This window comes from Chiloscyllium punctatum, chromosome 44 (genome assembly GCF_047496795.1).
Source record: "Chiloscyllium punctatum isolate Juve2018m chromosome 44, sChiPun1.3, whole genome shotgun sequence".
Lineage (NCBI taxonomy): Eukaryota > Metazoa > Chordata > Chondrichthyes > Orectolobiformes > Hemiscylliidae > Chiloscyllium > Chiloscyllium punctatum.
Window position 1 is genome coordinate 11,995,240 of NC_092782.1, and position 23,292 is coordinate 12,018,531.

The 23,292-nt window shown below is 41.7% G+C and overlaps 1 protein-coding gene across 2 annotated transcripts in view; it reads left to right on the top strand.

Moving 5' to 3' along the window:
• pde3a (phosphodiesterase 3A, cGMP-inhibited) overlaps positions 1 to 23,292 on the top strand; it is a 457,973-nt gene that overhangs the window by 342,497 nt on the left and 92,184 nt on the right. For both annotated transcript variants that reach the window (XM_072562234.1, XM_072562235.1), the window contains 2 exons: positions 9,554 to 9,808; positions 11,678 to 11,835. In XM_072562234.1, the coding sequence (XP_072418335.1) occupies positions 9,554 to 9,808; positions 11,678 to 11,835 (413 nt within the window). The remainder of the gene's footprint in view (positions 1 to 9,553; positions 9,809 to 11,677; positions 11,836 to 23,292) is intronic.

The window sequence follows — 23,292 nt, forward strand, 5'->3', positions numbered from 1 at the left end:
TTTCTGTTTTTGAACATTGTTCAGGACTGGTTTTACTTGATTTCATATAGCTGTTTAAATAAGGGTAGGTAATTTAGTCCAGTCTGTGAATTCACATTGTGTTCTGGTCACTCCTCTTGACTAGTCCACTCCTCCAAGACAATGAGACTGCTTCTTTAACATTGCTGGGTGTGCAAACATTTTCTCTAATTAACTATTGTGAAGGCTGAAGCCATTGATTTTGTCTCATGCTCTGAGCTCCATTTCCTAGCCAACAACTCTATCCACCTCCCTAAGAGAATTAAGCATGCTTGTTTGTGACCTTGGCATCATGTTAGATTTTGAGATGAGATTCCAAACTCATATTCATGCTATCATTAAGACTCCCTATGTCCAACTGCACAACATTGTCTGATTTTACTCCTATCTCAGATTACTTGCTGCTGAAACTGAAACGACCATTCATGCTTTTGTCACCTCTAAGCTCAACTATCCAACACACTCCTAACTGGTCAGCCTTGTACACTGCACCCTTTCTAAACCTGAGGTCATTCAAATCTCTGCTGCCTATGCCTTAGCTGACAATGTATCACGTTCCTTTTTCACTGACCTACATTGGCTCCCAGTAAAGCAATGTCTTGTTTTTCAGGTCCCTCCATGGTCTCGCTTGCCCCCCATCTCTGTTACCTCCTCCATTTCCCCAGCTCATTGCTAATGGGATATCTGCACACCTCAATTTCCAGCCTCTTTGGGATCTGTCCCCAGTCCTAACTATATCACCAATGGCGACCAGTTACCCAGGCCCCAACCTCTCCATATCTTTCTACCTCTTCACCTCACTGTCTTCCTCAAAGAGACCTCTTAAGAACCATCTCTCTAAACAAGCTTTTGGGTCATCTGACTGGCCATCTCCTTACGTAACCCAGTGCCATTCTGTTTTATAATACCCACATGAAGCTCCTTGGAATGCGTGACTGTGTTAAAGGTTCTGTAAAAATATAAATTTTCATTACATGGTCAAGATATGAAGCCTAATGCACACAAGGTTGAATTATCTATGTAACTCAGTGCATATCCTCGGTTATTTTCCCATTGACACAAATTATTTTAAAATCAGTATCCTCTGCTTTAGCATTAAGAGAAAAATATTTCATTTCCTGTGTTTTATTTTCTTTAAATAATAGCTTGGGAGAAACAATTGAAAGTCATCGTGGATTCACTGGCCTCATTGTAGGCTGCTATAAATCACTGACTGTTCCAAATCTCAGAAGGCAGTCTCAAGGCGAAGATAGGTGCCTGGAATATGTGCTTTCAACCAGAGTTTGTCTTTTCACATGGCTTTCCTCCAATATATTCTGAGCCAAATCTTGAAAATGTCTGTGATCTGCATTGATCTCCACCCCCACCTTGCTGTTGCGTTGAATAGAAGCGAGTCTTGAGACTCCATTGCTGGTCCCTGCTGATGTAACTGGCTCCAAAGGCCCTTATAACAGTAAAGAATCAAAACACAGTTTGGCCTTGGCTTCTCATTCCTGGTTGTCAGATATATTTTTCTTAAAGAGACATCGCGCATGTTGATTAAAATCCAGAGTGAACTGGCTGGAAAGGGCTTTGACAGGCATTTTGATTATAGCACGAAAACCAATTGAAAACAGCCAGATAGAAGGACCAAGGTTTTGTTTTAAAGTTCACAGAGAAGATGCAGAGGAGATTGACCAGAATGGTGCCAACGTGAGGGACTTTCAGTCATGTGAAGGGACCGGAGAAGTTGAAATTGATCTCCTTGGGGAAAAGAAGGTGGAGGCAATATTTAACTAAGGAGTTTGAAAAATGGATGACTGCAAGCCTGGAGGATGTGTTCACTGTCAGCAGGGATGGTATCCAGAGTGCACAGATTTCAGAGAGAAGAAGGGGAGTAGGGATAACCCTAGTAACTATAGGCCGGTGAGTCTCACTTCTGTTGTGGGCAAAGTCTTAGAGAGAATTGTAAGGGATAGGATTTATGAACACCTGGATAGGAATAATGTGATCAAGGATAGTCGGCATGGTTTTGTGAAGGGCAGGTCATGCCTCACAAACCTTATTGAATTCTTTGAGAAGGCGACTAAGGAGGTGGACGTGGGTAAAGCGGTAGATGTGGTGTATATGGATTTTAGTAAGGCATTTGATAAGGTTCCCCATGGTAGGCTACTGCAAAAAATACGGAGGTATGGCATTGAGGGTGAGTTGGAGGTTTGGATTAGGAATTGGCTGGCTGGAAGAAGACAGAGGGTAGTAGTTGATGGTAAAGGTTCATCTTGAAGTGCAGTTTCTAGCAGTGTTCCGCAAGGATCTGTTTTGGGACCATTGCTGTTTGTCATTTTTATAAATGACCTTGAGGAGGGGTTAGAAGGTTGGGTGAGCAAGTTTGCGGATGATACGAAAGTCGGTGGAGTTGTTGACAGTGAGGAAGGATGTGGCAGGTTACAGCGGGAAATAGATAAGCTGCAGAGCTGGGCAGAAAGGTGGCAAATAGAGTTCAATGTGGGTAAGTGTGAGGTGATTCACTTTGGTAAGAGTAACAAAAAGATGGGCTACTGGGCTAATGGTCAGATACTTGGTAGTGTGGATGAGCAGAGGAATCTTGGTGTCCATGTACACAGATCTCTGAAAGTTGCCACCCAGGTAAATAGTGTGGTGAAGAAGGCATATGGCGTACTGGCTTTTATTGGTAGAGGAATTGAGTTCCGGAGTCCTGAGGTCATGTTGCAGTTGTATAAGACTCTGGTGTGGCCGCATCTGGAGTATTGTGTGCAGTTTTGGTCGCCATACTATAGGAAGGATGTGGAGGCACTGGAACAGGTGCAGAGGAGGTTTACCAGGATGTTGCCTGGTATGGTAGGAAGATCGTATGAGGAAAGGCTGAGGCACTTGGGGCTGTTTTCATTGGAGAAAAGAAGGTTTAGGGGAGATTTGACAGAGGTATACAAGATGATTAGGGGTTTAGATAGGGTTGACCATGAGAACCTTTTTCCACGTATGGAGTCAGCTATTATGAGGGGGCATAGCTTTAAATTAAGGGGTTGTAGGTATAGGACAGATGTTAGGGGTAGATTCTTTACTCAGCGAGTTGTGAGTTCATGGAATGCCCTGCCAGTAGCAGTGGTGGACTCTCCCTCTTTATGGGCATTTAAACGGGCATTGGATAGGCATATGGAGGATAGTGGGCTAGTGTAGGTTAGGTGGGGTTGGATCGGTGCAACATTGAGGGCTGTGCTGCGCTGTATTTTTTCTATTTCTAAGAATCCAGATGAGACCTTTGTTGAATGTGGATAGGACTGCCTGAATTGGTGGTGGGAGCAAGTACAACTTCTTAATTTCCAGGGTATATATTTGGAAAGAAAGGTTTGTCAGGGTCTTGGGGAAAATGGATATGGGGCCTAATTCATAGTCCTTTCAAAGAACTAGCACAGCTCAATGGGGGGAGCACCCTTCTGTGGTGCATCATTTCGTACAGGAATGGGTCTCACCTTCTCCCTCTTCTGATTGTAACAGGGGTTTGAGTTTTGGAAGGATGTGTTTGGTAAATCAGTGAAGTGCAGCCCACACAAGACCCATTCACCCATAAGCCCCATGCTCACTGACCTACATTGACTCCCAGGAATACCTCGACTGTAAAATTCTCACCCTTTAGTTTCAAACCCTTTCATAATCTTGTCTCTCCTAAGCATTGTAACCCTCTCCAGCCCTTCATTGTTCCTGTGCTCCACCAATTGTGGTCTCTTGTATATCCCATTTCTCACTGGCCCTTGCTACTATCAGCTCTGCTTCTGCAGTCCAATCCTCTGGGATTCTGTCCTCAGTTCTGGGGAGCTTTCTATTCCACTGTCTACCTTTTGGATGCTCCTTAAATCCAAGTTTGTGGTCGGGTTGACCAAAGAAGGGACAGTTGCTGGCACGGTCTGGTCTGTCTATTATGTCTGACTTGGTTTGTTTCAGTCTCTTTAGTGCGGTTTAGTTGCAATCCTTGTCTACTTAACTGTCCCAATAATCGGGATTAGATGTAGTAAAATAATACCAACTCTTTATTGATGTTGTATACATTACTATAGTCTGGGTTTGAACCTTGTCTCTCTAAGGACAGTATATTACTTCACTTTGTGTCCAGTTCAGACTTTTTTTGCCTATGTCATGATTGTATCATCAATAACATTATGGATTGATTTACATTAACCCCTTAATCCAGAAAGCCGATCTCTGACCAAACTTTTGATGATCTGTCCTAATATCTACTTAGGTGTCTCATTGTCATATTTTATTCCTGAGAAAGTTTTGCTATGTGAAAGGTGCTATATCTTGTAGGAAGTCGTTATTGGATTTTAGTCTCTTAAAATTATGCTAGAAAATGTCTGCAAATAATCTACAACAGGCAAGTTGAATGATTTTTTAAAAATGTAATGGATATGCAAAGTTATAGCTTTAAAATCTATCAGTCTCCTACCTCCTCTTGCTCAGCGTAATTCCAATCTAACCATTAATGTTTTTGATTTTTTGTTTATCAGGAATAAATCAATGGCTTTTAAGCTATGACTAGGCCTCATTGCGCTGCTCTTTACGTCATTCATGAATTGTATTGCTCACCAGTACATTCTTTCCAATCAAAAGCAGCAACCTTAAATGTGAATTGTGATGCCTTTCAGCAGTTTCCACGGTAACCCAATGTTAAGACTTGGAGCATTGAATGAAGCAGTTCAGAAATGCAGCAAGGAAATGTCTGAAATTGATCCCTCTCTGATGTTTTAGATTACCATCTGCACGAGTTACAATCAAAATCATGACATTAGCTTGCCTCCCCCACCATTACCATTCCTCCCCTCACCCCACCCTAATCTCTCTATCACCTAATAAAACTAGAGGATACCGTTATAGACTATGACAAAGGATAAAGGCCTAATTAATTACCATAATGGATTTGGGCCCATCTGTAAAGTTTTGTCAGAAGAAGGAACTGACTGCCAACATTTCAGGCTTTTCTTCCAATGTGGTACCTAGGTCCTCCTACTTCCCTTTCCACAACTCCTTCCTCTCCCTGGAACATAGTGCCCTCAACTGAGGCATGTTATGTGTTAGGAGCGGCATTTAATTGGGTGATTGTGTGGTAGGTGGGGTAACTCCCGTCATCTGCCTCAGGCTGATTAAATGAAGGCCGGAAAGTCTCGTGGACAGCTCTCCTTCCTACCCATCCTTAAATGGGTAGCCCATGCAATCTTATGCAGGGTCCAGAACCACAAATTGTAGTCTCAGGTCATGGTGTTGGATTGAGATGAGAAATGTCTTTACTCAAAGGCTGGTGGACTGTGGACTTCTCTAATACAGAAGGCTGTGGAGATCAAGTCACTGACAATATTTAAGAAATGAACAAACAATCTTCCAAAGGCATTGTGGGATATAGGGAGAGAATGGGAGTGTGGCATTGGGGAGGAGCATCAGCTGTGGCCCCTCCATGTTAAATGGTCAATGGGCTCGATGGGCTACACTTATTTTCTACGATTTTGTCTTACTGCTGCCAGTATCCATCAGTGGCAAGCTGAGAACTTCACTGGATGGGAAGCTTGGAAAGCGAACCTTCGGAAACATTGCCTTCAGCCCTCCAAGGTTCAGGGAGTCCCTCCATGCTGAATACCTGATTGGTATGCCCAGCATCAAGACAGAAAACTTGCTGAAGACCCTCTGCTTTCCCCTTGATCGATTTGCGCCCCCACCAACCCCCCGTGATCCTCTGTGATTGTGGGCCTCCATTAGTTGCATTACCATCAGCACCCACAACCCTTCCCACTGGTGCTGCTGAGCACTGTAGAACTGCTGGGAGCTGATTGGCTGGTAGCTTGCATGACCAAGATTTCTATCATGGATCCTTGGTACCAGGGAAGACCTAGGAGTGCCCATGGGAGTGTCTCATTGTCACTTCATTTGACAGAGTGGACAAGATCCTTCTCAGCTACATCATGTCAGGCTCATGGTGGTGAATGGCATGGTGGCTCAGTGGTTAGCACCGCTGTCTCACTGCATCAGGGACTTGGGTTCAATTCCAGCCTCAGGCGACTGTCTATGTGGAGTTTGCACATTCTCCCCGTGTCTGTGTGGGTTTCCTTCAGGTGCTCCGGTTACCTCCCACAGTCCAAAGATTTGCAGGTCAGGCTAATTGGCCATGCTAAATTGTCCATAGTGTTAGGTGCATCAGTCAAAGGGAAATGAGTCCGGATGGGTTACACTTTGGATGGTTGGTGTTGCCTTGTTGGGCCAAATGGCCTGTTTCCACACTGGAGGGAATCTAATCTTATGAATGAATGAAAATTGATTCATTGGGGCACTGCTGCCTCACAGCATCAGGGACCCAGGTTCGAATCCAGCCTCAGACGACTGTCTGTGTGGAGTTTGCACATTTTCCCCGTGTCTGCGCCGGTTTCGTCTAGGTGCTCTGGTTTCCTCCCACAATCCAAAGATATACAGGTTAGGCCATGGGAAATTACCCATAGTGTTCAGGGATGTGTAGGCTAGGTGCATTAGTCAAGGATAAATGTAGAGTAATGGGTTTGGGTGGGATACTATTCAGAGGGTCATGTGGACTTGTTGAGCTGAAGAGCCTGTTTCCGCACTGTAGGGATTCTATAAGATTCGACCCTGTCAGTAAGCATTGTTCCTTGCAATCTGGAAGGATCCATTTCTCAAGAACAGGGTCACCCTATAACTTGTATAATCTTCAATTTTTTTGAATGTGGAAATCTCAGGTTCAGGGCATGACTGGTATAGACACTCAATGGTGTTTACTTAGATTAAAGCCAAGATGCAATTAAGAACAGCAGAAATACCAGGCCTCCACGTCATTGGTGCTGCAAAGGATGGCATGTGGATAAAGTATCCACAATGAAGAGTGATCTTTGCTGTATTCAGACTGGAAGAGAAACAAACCTCAGCTTCTTCTCTGTGGTCTATATTTTTGGCTTCAGTTCTGAAGGTAATTTATTGAGCTGTAGCACTGCCATTTGCTGCTTCACACTGTAAAATCTCCACATTTTGCATAAAGCAAGTTGAATCAATGCTTTACCCACTTAAACAGAACACTGTGAGTTACCTTACCGAGCAAAGGGGAAGATAGAGCTAACTTGCTCTCAGGGAAGGCAAACGTACTTACAGTTTATGGGTCATATTTTGCTTCAAAACTGATGGCTGAGCTTGACAATATCTCCCGTTCCTCAACAGAACAGAGCGTGTGATGGATTTTTCAAGGTGAATACCATTCCTGCAACTCTCAAGAATCTTAATACTATTCAGGATGAAGCAGCAGCTTGATTTGCACTCCATCCACCACCTCCAGCGTTTACTCTTTCCACTGCTGACGCACAGTGACACCAGTATGTACCCTCTTCCGACTGTCCCTTTCAAATTGGCAACCCCCACCACCTGGAAGGGCAAGGGCAAAAGAGACATGAAATCATCACAACCTGCAAAGTCCACTTGAGACCAGTGTGTATCTGAACAAGTGATAACTGAAGACTTTATGATACCAGTTGATTTGTACGATGGACCCAGGATCAACATCCTCCCTCAAGTACCTAGATGACTGCCTTTCTATAGTCTATCTAAGTAATCAGTGTAAAATATTCTTCAGCTTGAACAACCACACAGAAGTAAATATTAATGTTATAGCTAATCAATTCCATTAAAGGATTCAGATAAATCCTTGTTGTGTTCTTAATCAATCCAAAAGTGAAAGGAGACAGTAATGATGAAACAATTCTATGGCTTTAACAGGTTTATTTTGTTCTGTATTTTTTGATGAAGAAAGTTTGAGACAGAGGTGCAGAACAGTCTACTCAAAGCCAATAAACAGCTTGTGAGGCTTTGTTTTTTTTTTAAAGTTGGAACAATAGAAGCAGCCTGGCTGGTTGGGGTGAAGCTTCCACAGAGCCTTGCTGTTCGGTTTTAGCTTTCTGCAGTTGCTAAGGTCTTGAAGCTGGATGTGGAAGCTCTTATTCCTCTCTCTAAAAACTGGGGTTCTCTTCCTGCAGCTAGAATTGCATGTGAGATAATCTACTTTACTGAATTTGCCCTTGCCAAGGGTGTGTTAATGGGATGTTTCTTTACTGGAACAGTTAATTAGTAGTTAATAATCTATTATTCTATTAAGCTTTCCAATAGAGTTATTATTCCAATTTCTTCTTTTTTGTTTTATTTTAACTATAATGTATAAATAAAGTGTGATTTGCCTCAAGACTAGTAGTTTAACCAATTGAAGTGCACCTGGAATGCATTTCCTAGCACTTACCTTTAAAATAAGAAAAAGGTCGGGTCTAAGCTATCTTCTTAATATATTTGGAAGGGGTTTAATATGGGCCATAACAATGTTGCAATAGGCAACATTATATAGGAACATATCAACTTGACTTTAACATTGAATTTGAGAATTCCTTTTGAACATCTCAGACACAGCTAATATCATTTTAAAAAGACCAATACCTATTTTGGATTTTTGAAATTTTTAGAAGCGATGTATAATTATCCCTCCTACATAAATTCATATTTAAACATACCACTTGATTGCCAAACAAAGTCAGACTTAGTTAATTTCACAAATTGTGGAAACCCTGCTGGAAGAGGAATTTATTCCTCATGCAGTTGGCGGGATTGTCTAGTAACATATGGTTAAATTATAATAATTTGGGGATGATTTTTTTTCCAAATATCTTGTTGTCTAGTGTCTGGAGGAGCTTACTAACATAACATTGATCACTAAGAGACTCAGTGCTACAATGAAAGAAAGATTCAATAGAGTTTAGAGTGAAGGATTAAGAAAAACACATAATCATGGAGACAGGATGAGCCAATAAGAAGGAAAAGTCCTCAGGAGAACCAAACTCTGAATAAGATTTACAAATGATTTAAAGTGATGTGTAAACAAACCAAGGGTAACATGAAAAACACATTTTTCACTCAGCAAATTGTTAGGGTCTGGAGTCTACTGCCTGGAAATGTGGTGAGGTAAGTTCAATTGAGGTATTCAAGAGAAAATTGGATGAATATTTGGATAGACATAGTGTGTGCTGGGATATGGACAAAAGGTTAGATGTTGGTATGAGGTATTAATCACGGTGCAGGTATGATAGGCCAAATGGCCTCCTTCTACACAGTGAAAATTCTGTGAAGTAATTTGAGTTCAAATTAAAATGCCAAATGAGTTAATTTATGGCAAATTGGTTGAAATTAGTTGTAACCCATAGTAATCTTGAGTTCAAATGGCATTGCATTAAAAGGAGATGGAAGTAACTGGTTATTGTACCATGGTTCATCATCATTCATCTTGGTTAACACGTGGAACATTGAGAAAACTACATCCTAACTCTGAATTGTGGGATTAGCTAACTCATTTAAACCAGCATTTAACAGCTGGTTGTGGTGTACCGCATGTGGGAAACTCATCTGAATTATAAACAGTGTTTGTACATTTCATTGAAAGAAGTGTTAGTAAAGGTTTGATAGACCTTGTTGGGCTGCTGTTGCTACAGTGATGTATTTATGTTCCTCATTTTTTTTTCAGTCTACAGGGACCAGTGTCACTGTCGATATTGCTGTGATGGGTGAGGCCCATGGATTAATTACAGACCTTCTGGCTGATCCGTCTCTGCCTCCCAATGTCAGTACCTCCTTGAGGGCTGTCAGCAATCTCCTCAGCACACAACTGACCTTCCAGCCCGTCCACAAGCCCAGAATAAATCCATTAGTATCATTCAGCGAGTCCTACGCTGGTTCTGACTCTGAAGAATGCCCAGGAGAGAAACTCGCAATCCCAAAGGTACACCAAGTGATGTTAACTTCCATTTCCAATATGTCAGGTGCTAGTTAATAACAATCACCATGTGCTTTAGTCATCTTCTGTTTGTCCTTTCACAATCTAATAAATTCATTTTTGACCTCTACATAGAAGGTTTAAAACAGGAAAGGTATGGAAATTGAAGAATTATGATATATCTCGATGGCTGTGACACCAATCCTGTGAGGGGATTATGAGTCTGCATCAGTGTTTTCTGGACCGTGTTTGAATCCTGCCCTTTAGCTGCTCATCTATTTCTGGAGCTGGACAGTAGGAAGCAATGAAGATCTGGTGGCTACTGACACCATGGGAGGAGGGTTCCTCCAGGGCCCCACAGCCAGGGATGGTAGGTTGCCAGGGACAACAGAAGCCCAGACCTCACTTGTGAGTTCTGAAGGGACATTCCTGTTCCATCAGATTCCACCAAAGGAAATGCCATTCTGGATGTATCTTGCTAGCTTCATTGATAGGCCAGCAGCTCCTGGTATTCCGGGTCACCGGTGTTGAGGCCTGTGATAGGGCCTTAAGCAAGTTGACTGGCAGACAATTAGGTGAACCATCTAGCCAATGAGGGGTGGTCTATTAGTCACCACCTTACATCCTCACCACCGTATTTAGAAAAAAGTGTGGGAAAATTCTACGTAAGTTCTTTATTATAACTGAAATTGGGATAGATCTTTGCAAGGGGAGGAGTGAAAGAATACTAGAGATATTTGTTAGTGTGTGCATCATTGCTTTTAAACTTTATAAATCTATGCAAGTTGTATTGCAGATGTAGTAATTTACTACAAGGCTAATTGGTTGCACATACAAGGGAGATAACTGCTTTGTCAACATTTTTGGGTGAAAGTTTTATGGATTTGAACTGGCAAAAGTCAATAGATATAACAAAGTCATTGGAGTTCACTGACTAGCTCCTTTGAGAGATGATCAACCAAATGGAATCTTAGTTTCTTCAGACAGATTTCCCATTTCATTGTTATGACAGCCATTTTGTCGGATGAAGGTACTGTTTGAAACAATTATTGACTTGAAACAGATTGCTGGTTATCAAACAATCAGACAGATCTGTGGATTTACAATAGGAAATTTAATGAATACTTGAAAATCCCTTTATCACAGTCCTGGTTAAACTGAAGAACCTTTCAATGTAATTTGATTTAATCAACTGTTTATTCTATTTACAAAATTGCTGCATTTTTCTTTATTTATTATGCTTTAAGGTTGAATGAAAATAATCAGTTTTCATGATATTTGATTTATGAGTGTTATTTTGCTGCAAACTGGTGGAGAAGCATTTATTTAAAGAGAACTTTTTTTTAAAGAATCATCAAATGATAATTATTTTTGCCTGATATATTGTTCTTCAGTATTTCTGCTTTTAGGTCTTTTTTTTCAAATATGTTCATGTGAAGTGGGCATTGTTAGCTCAGGCAGCATTTATTGCCCATCCCTAATTGCCCTAGAACCGAGTATCTTGTTAGAACATTCCAAAAGGTAATTAAGAGTCAAACACATTGCTATGGGTCTGGAATCACATGTAGACCAGACCAGATAAGGGACAGTGGATTCTCTTCCCTGAAAGATTAGTGAATGTGCTTCTGCCATGATTGACAATGCTCATCATTAGGCTGGCTTTGTATTGCATTCAAATTCCACCATCTGCCATTGAATTTGAACCCATATCCCCAGAACATTAGGCCGGCCCTCTGGATTGCTAGTTCAGTGACGTTATCATGACACCACCACCTCTCCCTGAGCTGCATTGACTTAACAGTCTAGTATTGTTCACACATGACATTTTGAGGTCCTGCTGATTTCTGTTGAGACCAATCCTTCTACTCCCTTCAGCGACTGAGGAGAAGTCTGCCTCCAGGACTATTGAGAAGGATTTCATCCACATGGACAACAACAACGTCTGCCACCGGCCTGCCCACCATGGAGCCTGGACCCGTCAGGAGAGACCGCAGTGGAAGCGTAAAGCCATCTCACGAAGCCCCATCTGGCAGGTAGGCACAGATTAGTATGCTTTACTTGCAAGATCTTCTGTGATACTAAACCCTGTGAGTGATGGAGCCAGTGAGTATTAACACAAATAGGTATTGCCTCAGTCTTGGTGTCCAGGAAATGGTGTATGTAAAAATTGGTCATTGGCGAAGTAGAGGACGCAGCATCAGTTGGTATCCAACTGAAAAGTTTGCTCTGAGTATGGAAAAGGCACCAATAAAGCTCATGGAAGGCTGGTTTGTACCTTTTGTGTGTTTGTAAAGCAATCTCCTTCCTCGCACAGATTTCTGTAACCGGGGTCATCATCATGGGGCAACAAAAACAAATAATCATGGACTGATGATCTCCTCCCCATCCCTGATCCTGCAGGTCCTGACCAACCCCTGTCCCCAACTCTCCAAACATTTAAACACAAATGCGCCCAAAAGTTAAAGATTCAAGTGATATCAGTTTTCCCAGGTGTTAGATACCTTCCTGATAAACTCCTTCATCCTTATCTTGCAACCACTAGGACTGTGGGATCCAGGCATGGTCAGATTAATAACTCTACCCACTGTGGCCCAACCCCTGCAAACATTTCAACTCACCGCCATCCCCTTCATGCATTTGTGTTTGAATTCCTGCATCGTGTTCTGTGTAGCCCTCAGAATCCTACCAGTAGGTGACAGTTTATTATTATGGAGACTCCCAGGAATGCATAATCCTGCTGGTGAAGCCAGGTTTTGGTTTTCTGCGGTTTTGCCATCCACATGTGATAAAAGTTAAATACTGTGCATGCTGGAAATCTGAAATAAATGCAGAGAATGCTAGAGAAACTCAGCTGATCTGGCAGCATCTGTAGAGGGAGACAGAGAAACCACGTTAACGTTTTGAGTCTGGTATGACACTTCTTCAGTTCTATTTCTCTGTATTAACTCTACTTTTGGTCCAGAAGTCATTGATGCGTTGGAAGTGGCTCAGGGAAGAAAATGAATTTCGGTCTGAAGTCTCCCCAACGTCCACGGGGACATGCGCACAGTCCCTCAAACCTGTTCACCACACAGTGAGATTATTACTGATCTGCTAAATGAGTCTGCATTTGCCCCAGCTCTGCCTCTGAGAAATCTATCAAATCACAGAATTAAAATTGGCATCATCGCGGATTCAAACTTCTAACATTCTTTGCATGCAAGAGTGTTTCCTGACTTCATTCCTGAAAGGGCTGATCTCAGTTTTTAGTCTGTGTTCCCATGTAACAGACTTTCCCAAATGCATGTAGTAGAATTCCCCGAAATAGATTTTCTATATCCACTCATCAGTTCCGCTCACTATCTTGAAAGCTGTAAGCAAATCGTCCTTTAAATTCTAAATTCTTAAGCACTACACTTTTGTTTATTTTTGTAATCTCTCTTTGCAGTTTAACTCATGCCAGCAAATCATCTCTACACTTCCTCTGTGGCCAAAACAGATATCCTAGTGAGTAGTGCCCAAAACTTAGTTCAGGATGAGCAACAGCTTGTAGAGACGTTGACCCAGCCAGTTAAAACAGTGGGAGAAGGGTGAGTAGTTTCAGAATGGGAAACAGTGCAAAGAGAGCTGGGTACAGCCAATTAAATCAGTAGCAGAAGCAGTTTCAGAATGAGACAAATCTGACCGCATACTGAGTTTGTTCAGAATAACCAAACAATGACAACACCGGAAAAGCATAGTTGACTGGTAAGTGAGTAACTACTGTTAGGCAACGTGTCTAAAGTGTTGGAATTTATAAAAATCCAAAAATATTTTAACCCATGCTTAAATAGCTTCATTATAATGATTAAGAAATAGTTGCAAAACTGAAGTAGGAAACCAGTAATTCTGTTAGCTATGTGAGTCTTAGGTACTGAGAAGTTTTGAATTTCTAAGGTTTGAGTTAGTACAGTAAGCGATAGTGAGAAAAGGTTTCATTTTATGTATTAATTAATTAAGGAAAAAGAAATAATTAATTCTGATATAATAAAGCCAGTCAGAGCAGTGATGTTTGGTGACTGTAGCACGCAGGGTATCTGGATGCCCCCACCAGTGTGATCCAGGGTAAACAGGTTTACAATAAATGATTGAATTGAAAGGAGCTTCAGCTCAGAGTTTACAAGCTGGAGGCTGAACTACAAATACAGCGACGCATCAGGGAGGTAAAAAGTTACCTACATTCTAAGTATTAGCAGGTGGTCAAAACTCTTTGTATAGGTTCTTCTGATTTGGCCAGGGGTACATTCTTGAAGAAGGGCTTATGCCCGAAACGTCAATTCTCCTGCTTCTTGGATGCCGCCTGGCCAGCTGCGCTTTTCCAGCACCACACTTTTCAACTCTGGTCTCCAGCATTTGCAATCCTCACTTTCTCCTAGGGGTACGGTACAGGCAGACATGACTGCAAGAGAGGCAGGTGAGGAGACACAAAAGGTCAAAGGGAAGGAGCTTCTGCCTTTGCAACTGGCCAAAAGATTTGAAGTTCCTGGAGCCTGTGGGGGGAATGAAAGCAGTGACCACAGGATAGTTGAACAAATTGACCATGCACCCTATTGAAAGAAGCCAGTCAAGTTGGGGAATTGATAAGAATGTAATGGCAGTGGAGAACAGTATATTGAGTGGTTTGGATGCCATTATCTATAACTAAGCGCAAGAGTCCAGGTGGCTTTGTTTCCTCCTCTATGCTAGACTTCTGTTTTAGCCTGGGGAGGAATTTGCAATGGGAGGGAGAGAGTGTGACCATAGCCCATGTAGGTGTCAACAACATAAACAGTTTTGCTGTGTATGAGCAAATGGTGACTATTTAAAAAGCAAACATCAAAGTTCAAACATCTCTTGACCTCTACTTGAGCCAGGAGCAAATTGGTGTATGGTAAATAAAGTGTTTAATGTTCTAGATGGTTGAGGTCATGGGTTTGGAAGGGCTGTGGAAGGAGCCTCAGTGAGTTGCTGCAATGCATCTTGTAGCTGCATTAAAATGGAAGGGAATAATAAAACAGAAATAACAAAAGACAATAAGAAATAGGAACCAGAGTAGGCTGTTCAGCCCCTTGGGCCTGCCCCACCATTCAATAGACTCATGGCTGATCCAATACTCCCACTTGCCATCTTCCTGTTTTCCCCGTCACCCTTTATTCCCTGACTGATCAAAAACCTATCTATGCCAGCCTTAAATATGCACAAAAAATCTATACCCACAGGTCTCTGTGGCAAGGAGTTCCAGAGACACACAACCCTCTGAGAGAAGAAATTCCTCCTCATCTCAGACTTAAAATAATGCTTCTTTATTCTGAGACTGTGCCCTCTGGTCCTAGATTCTCCCATGAGGGGAAACATCCTCTCAGAATTTAAACTCCAGCGAGTAGACTCCTAACTTGTTTGCCCTTTGCTACTAAGATAATCCCTCAATTCCAGAGATCAGCCCAGTGAACCTGCTCTGAACTGCCTCCAATGAAATGATATCTTTCCTTAAGCAAAGGGAGCAAAACTGCTCACAGTACTCCAGATATGGTCTCACCAGCACCTTGTCCCGTTGCAATAAGACTTCCCTACTCTTATACTCCAATCCCCTTGAAATGAGGGCCATCATTCCATTAGCCTTCCTGAGTACCTGCTGCCGCTGTGAGCTAGCTTTCTGTGTTTCTTGCACGAGTTGCCCTAAGTCCCTTTGTGTTGCAGCTTTCTGTATTTAAGTAATATTCTATCTTTTGTTTCCCCTTCCAAAATGAACAACTTCATATTTTCCTGTTTGCCAACTTTTTGCCTAATTACTTAACCTGTCGATATCTCTCCGTAAACTGTTTGCAACTCTCTTGGAATTTCACCATCAATGGCATTAGCAGTTCATAGATGAATCCCGTGGGGTTTTTTTTCTCTGAGGGTGGAGTAGATGGAAAGTATTCAGCCTGGAGCTTGGTGACCAGTGGTGTTCTTCAGGGGTCAGTTCTATGACCTCTGCTGTTTGTGGTTTTTATAAATGAAGTTAAAGCGTGGGTTTGTAAGTTTGCCGATGACATGAAGGTTAGTGGAGTTGTGGGTAGTGTGGAACATTGTTGTAAGTTGCAACAGGATAATAAAAGGATCCAGAACAGGGCTGAGAAGTGGCAGATAGAGTTCAACTTTAAAAAGTGTGAAGTGATTCATTTTGGAGGGCAAATTTGAATGCAGATTACAGAGTTAAAGGCAGGATTCTTGGCAGTGTGGAGGAACAGAAGTATCTTTGGGTCCACATCCATAGATCCCTCAAAGTTGCCACCCAAGTTGATAGGGTTGTTAAGAAGGCATATGGTGCGTTGGCTTTCATTAGCAGGGGGATTGTGTTTAAGAGCCGCAAGTTAATGTTGCAGTTTTATAGAGCCTTGGTTAGACGACACTTAGAATAGTGTTCAGTTCTGGTTGCCTCATTATAGGAAGGATGTGGAAGCTTTAGAGATGTTGCAGAGGAGATTTACCAGGATGGTGCCTGGACTGGAGGGCATGTCTTATGAAGAAAGGTTGTGGGAACTAGAGCTTTTCTCATTGGAGCGAAGAAGGATGAGAGGTGACTTGATAGAGGTGTGCAAGAAGATGAGAGACATTTCCCCAGGGTGGAAATGGTTATCAAGAGGGGGCATAAATTTAAAGATGATTGGAGGAAGGTTTAAGGGAGATGTCAGAGGTACGTTCTTTACACAAAGAGTGTTGGTATGTGGAATGCACTGGCAGCAGTGGTAGTAGAGTCAGATACAATAAGGGCATTTAACAATCTTGGATAGGCACATGGATGATGGTAAAATGAAGGGTATGTAGGTTAGTTTGATCCTAGAATAAAATAAAAGGTTGGCACAACATCGAGGACCGAGGGTGCCTGTACTGTGCCGTACTGTTCTATGTCTTGAGGAGTCATTCTCCTGATCGTGGTGGTATTTCAAAGCTTTCCATAATTTCAATTTGCTACACGATTCACTAATATTCTGAGAGCAGATTGGGAGGCTTGAAAGTGAATCACCAGTAACACGGCAGTGCTCTGGCTCTCTCTTTGAAACGCTTCGGACAAGTAATGATTCAGTTCTTATTTCAAGACCTTCAGTTCTGCAGCTCGGTGTTGTGAACATGCTCACAGGCTGCCCTCACATGGTATGGTCTGCCTTCACACTGTAATGTGATGGGAAGCACTATAATGTACCCCAGCTGGCTAGATCAATGATGCAGGTGTTGATACACGCTCCAAATATGTGATTCCTAGTCCACTCCTCAATGAACATTGCTGCTGTCATGTGTGAACAGTGTAATATTTTTAACCAGTAGCATGTCTAGTATCACCTTGTGGCATAGTCCACATGATACACTGTTTGAGCTAAAATTCAGGACTCAGGTGTGTGCTCTGTTTGCTTAGTCCACGCTACCTATATAATGTCACCATGGAAGTGATTTACAATGCATAGAATCATAGAGTTTTACAGCATGAAAACAGACCCTTCGGTCCAACTCATCCATGCCGACCAGATATCCTAAATTAATCTAGTCCCATTTGCCAGCATTTGGCCCCTATCCCTCTAAACCTTTCTATTCATGTACCCATCCACATGCCTTTTAAATGTTGTAATTGTACCATGTAGCCATAATTTTTACCAAGTTTCTCAAGAAATATTAAAAGATGTGCCAAAAGTAATCTCTTACAAAGGCTATTTTAAAAGAAATTAATCATGTCAAATTTTGCCACATTTTCACTAACTAATACTTGGAGTTTGAGAGTACATTTTTAATTGTTACATATGAACTGCATAGAAACTTCTACACTGGGGAATTAATGTCACAAGGGGCATTTATAAAGAGTAAACTGTAACCCTCTTCAGTCATACAGCTGTCCAAGATCTCTGCATGCCTTCAATTCTGATCTTCTATATCCCCTCCACCCCTTCCCTTTATCCTACTGGTGACAGCCATGTCTTCAGCTAATTAAACACTAAGTTATGCAATGAATTCCCTAGATCTCTCATTCTCTCTTCATTTCATACTCTTCATTTCAGAAGTTGCTTAAAATCTCCATCTGCTTTGGTTTTCTGTGCTGATATATGCAGATGTAGCTCAGCATTGAATTCAGTTGAGAATGCTGCTGTGAAGCACCTTGGGCATTTTACTACATGAAAGGCACTATGTGAATGTCTTAGGACCCCATTTGATAGTAATACTGACAAGTTGCAGCCCAGAAGAAATCCTGGCTTAATAGATTATATGTTCAGTTTTTGCAGTTTGTTACCTGTGACGGTCAGTGACTAAAGCATATTCACATGAGGCTGCAGACATTCTTTACAACAGAACGTAAGCTCCTTACACAAAAACATGAAAAGATATATATCTAAAGACAGCTAGAAAGATCATAACACAAACAGCAAAACAAAGTTTCAGTCTATTCCCCAAAACTATCTACTTACAATTCCTCTGCAATTCCACTCCTGTCTTGATGGTTTCAGTTTTCAGTTCTCCAATTCCTTCCAGTTTCTTTTCCCTCAGCTGCAAAGCTAGTTTTGCTCTCCATTTCCACGTCCACAATTTTAATGGTCTGAACTGCCATAGTTCTAATAGCATTTCTATCCAAGCACTTCCAGTGTAGAAGCCCCATCAACTAAGACACTTTAGTTAGGGTGACTGGTTCCCCTGAACTAAAAGCTTTATTTCTATACTAGGAGAAATTATTCTCCCTTCTGACATAAACTCTTGATTCTCATGAAATGACACCTTGAACCATCTATTCTGCAGTGTAAACTAAACTGATGGCTTTCTAGTTTGTTGTAAGCTCAATAATATAACGTTTCCATCCATTAAGACTGCAGCGGGTTTTTTGACTGCAGTGCGGCACGGTGGCTCAATGGTTAACACTGCTGCCTCATAGCTCCATGGACCCAGGTTTGATTTCAGTCTCAGGCGACTGTCTGTGTGGAATTTACAAATTCTCTCTGTGTCAGCGTGGGTTTCCTTTGGGTGCTGTGGTTTCCTCCCACAGTCCAAAGATGTGCAGGTCAGGTGAATTGGCCATGCTAAATTGCCTATAGTGTTAGGTGCATTAGTCAGAGGGAAATGAGTCTGGGTGGGTTACTGTTCGGAGGGTCGGTGTGGACTTGTTGGGCTGAAGGGCGTGTTTCCACACTGGAGGGAATCTAATCACGCAGCTACCTGCTTTCTGGAAAAGTATGTCCCATACTTATGTCATGATTCCCAAAGACATTTCGGCCTGTTTAAAAAATAAACTTCACAGAACTGACCCACTGCCTCTATTTTAAAATCCAAATCACAAAATGTAACGCATCTTGCATCACAACTGCAAATCACTGTTGCATGAGGTCTGTTGGGAGCAGCAAAATAGACAATGTGTCTCACTGTCACAGAGTCAATCACAAACAGTATAATTCATCACACTATATGTATTGATATCCAACACACATGCAACTGCAGTGAGCAATAGACCGAACTTCTTAAGTGAGAAGTTTATTACTTTATAGATTTACAAAGTGATAAGGATCTGCAGCAAAGTAAAAGAATCTTTGGCCAATCACTTCCGCATTAGTGAAAACAACCATCGAACGTCCTCCCAAGTATGCATTTCATTCTTATTCCTTTGGATGCAGAGAGCAGGAGCAAGACTCTAGTTATTGACCACCACTAGTTGGCGTGGGACTCTTGTCACATGTAGACCAGAACAGGATGACTGACAAATAATCTTCCCTGAAGGATATTTGTGCACCAGTTTGGTGTCTATAATTCAGTCAATTCCTGCTACTAACACCAAAGTTAGCGGAGTTATTAAATCCAGTTTCATAATTTGTCATGCTGGGATTTGAACACTTAAATTGTCATTGTTCAGACTGTGTTTAGCTCCATGCTTAACAGCTCGTAATTTCCATGCTTATAGTCTTAGTTAAGGCTGCAAAGAACTAATGTACAAGCTGTATTGTGGAAAATCACTTTGATTATCTTTGAGCTGTGTTTTATTTCCCCCAACAACAAAATGTGATGCATCTGATTAAAGGTCCGTAATTTAGGGTAGTAATGTTGGGGAAGTGCCAGTGCTGGCGATTGTTAGCATGCAAAATTGACAGCAATTTCTGATCCCTGCACATGAACTGTTAAGCACGGAAGTTGTCACTTATACACCGTTCCTCTACAGAGTGTACTGTTGTGATCTTCACAGATGGATCAGTACAGAATTAGCGATTTGACATGAACCTAACCTCGTTTGACTTTAATGGTGTGAAAATCAATGAAAAGCTTAAGCTGTATTTAATCAAGTGTAATTGACTTTTGAATGGTCTGCTAAGTCATAAGTACTGCTGATCAATTTCTCTGGTGCTGACGAACAATGTTCCGTTTAAAGTGTTGTTTATTTCACTCAGAAGAATGTTTGAAAATTGCTAAAAACTCTATTTCTAAAGACTGGTTTTGATACCTAACTTGTCCCTTAATCCCGTTCTTACGTCCCAATCTTTAATTTGTTCCAAATAATTGAGTTGCGAATTATATTCCCTGATTATTAATTCCTGCTTTGCTGTCTATGAGAAATCTTCATTCTGATTGGTTGATGAGTCTGCCCAGTGCTTGCCCTGATACTGACCATCACAATCCCCTTAAGGCTGCACCCTAATTTGAAATAGCATTTGAAATTAACCAAAGTGCCAAGAATTTGGTGTTTGGTATTCAGTAATTAAGAAATCTGGAATAAAATAACTGGACTGGTCTTTCAGCCCATAGAGCCTACACCACTGTTCTAGATCCTGGCTGATCATCTCCTCAGTGCCATTTTCCACAACATCACCACATTCCTTCACTCATCTTCAGAAACCTGCTGATTTTTCCATCTTGAACCTGATGAATGACTCCACAGCCCTCTGGGATAGAGAATTCCAAAGATTCATGATTGCCTGTGTGAAGACATTCATTCTCCTTTCAATCTCAGGATAGGGGCAGATCTTGATTTCTGCCTCGACTCTCTGTGTGGAGTTTGCACATTCTCCCCGTGTCTGCGTGGGTTTCCTCCGGGTGCCCTGGTTTCCCCCCACAATCCAAAGATGCGCATGTCAGGTGAATTGGCCATACTAAGTTGCCCATAGTATTAGATGGCTTAGTCAGGGGTAAATATAGAATAGTGGTCTGGGTGGGTTACTCTTTGGAGGGTCGGTGTGGACTTGTTGGTCTGAACGGCCTGCTTCCATACTGAAGGGAATCTAATCTAATCTAATCTAATCATTTCAGACACTGTTCCCTGATTAGGAGGAGAAAGTGAGGACTGCAGATGCTGGAGATCAGAGCTGAAAATGTGTTGCTGGAAAAGCGCAGCAGGTCAGGCAGCATCCAAGGAACAAGGCAGCATCCTGTTCCTTGGATGCTGCCTGACCTGCTGCGCTTTTCCAGCAACACATTTTCAGCTCTGTTCCCTGACTGTAAAGCTACCAGCCAAGGGAAGCATCCTATCTCTATCTGTTCTGTCAAGCCCTGTCTCTGAGTCAGACGTCTTTAGGTTCAAGTGCCACTCCAGAGATTCAGCATGGAGCTTTGTTCACTACAGTACTGACAGTGTGCTGCACCACCAGGTGTAGCTATCTTTCAAATGGTACGTCAAACAAGTTTGTTGTCTCAGGGAGATGTGAAACATCCTGTAGCGTTGATAAATGAAGAACGAGGATAGCTCTCCTGGTGTCCCCGCCAGTATTTATTCCCCTGCCATCATACTTAAAAACAGATTATTTTGCCATTATCACACTGCAGTTTGTTTAATCCAACAATGTGCAAATCGGTTGCCACATCAATGTCTAAGCTGATTGTGAGGTAATCTCAGGCTCTAAACGCTGCTATGTGACATGCAAGTTTGCTCTTCCCTTATTGAAACAATATGATAGAGTGAAAAATGTAAGCAACTAATAATTAACCATGTAAATTGTTTTAACCTAAGAAAATACCTATCTTTACAATATCACATTTCCATATTCTTTCATCAATCCACTTTTACTGTATCAAACTCAGTGGCCAGGCATATACACAATCTGTGCTGAGATGGGCGTGAATCATTTTTCTTCCAGTAGTCCATGCATTTGACACTGAAGCATCAATCAAGAATTAAACAGAATGCAAAAAATTGAAGGAAATAACTGTGCCGATACTTAAAAATTCAATAAGGTTGGGTGTCAGTTAAAATGACTAATTTCAACAACTCCATAAATCGTCATTGTATTTTCAGATATATTAATTTATGCATTTACTTCATTTTTTTAACACATTAGAGGATGGAAATCCCAAAACAAAATGGATGTTTCATTGAGAATGATTGAATTAATTAGAATAAAGCAAACCACTGCTGTTTCAAAGCTTCTGGCCTGATCCTGCTGCTCCATTCAAACTGGTTCCAGAGGAAGTGGTGGAGGCTGGTACAATTGCAACATTTAAGAGACATTTGAATGTGTATATGAATAGGAAGGGTTTGGAGGGATATGGGCCGGGTGCTGGCAGGTGGGACTAGATTGGGTTGGGATATCTGATCGGCGTGGACAGGTTGGACCGAACGGGTCTATTTCCATGCTGTACACCTCTCTGACTCTGTGGTTTAAACAGTGTGGTTTTTCAGGCCTCTATTGTTGAGGTGCTTTTCCTGGAAGAGGATATTCAGTATTGATGGAAAGATGAACCACCTTCAAGCTATTGTTAGAATAAATAGAGCTGAATTAATGTGCACTTACACCTGTGTCACTCTAACGCCAATTAAAGAAAATGTTTTAATTCTTGATGTGCATTCGAATCCACACATGTAGAGATTAGTGTAGTTAAGGCCAAAGTTGTTCATTTTCGTTCTGAAGAATAACTTTTCTTTGTGTAATTATGACTAAATGTTCTGTTATCTTAACCGTACATAAGATATTCTAGGATAGAAGTTCGGCACAACATCGTGGGCCGAAGGGCCTGTTCTGTGCTGTATTGTTCTATGTTCTATGTTCTATATTAATCACTTCTTCACTGCCTGTTAAACTTTCACTCTGGTTAGGAATAGTGGCTATTCTTGATTATGTATCTGAGTATGACAAATTTACAGCTGGGTCCAGAGTTAACTTAGAAGAAGTGGCTTTTCAGAACTGTATAAGTAGAAGATGATGATTTAGCCCATCTTGTCTGTGCCAACTCTGAAGACCAGCAATTCAAAATTAATCCAAGTTCCCTGCCTATAGTCTCTTTATCCTTGCAACTAGGAGAAAGTGAGGGCTGGCGATGCTGGAGATCAGAGTCGAGAATGTGGTGCTGGAAAAACACAGCAGGTCAGGCAGCATCCGAGGAGCAGGAGAACTGACGTTTCGGGCACAAGCCTTACAGGAATGTGGGCACAAGTTCTCATCCCTGAAAAAGGGCTTATACCCGAAACGTTGATTCTTCTCCTCCTCAGATGCACCTGACCTGCCGTGCTTTCCCAGCACCACACTCTCGATCCTTATCCTTGCAACTACATGTCTCTCAACCTC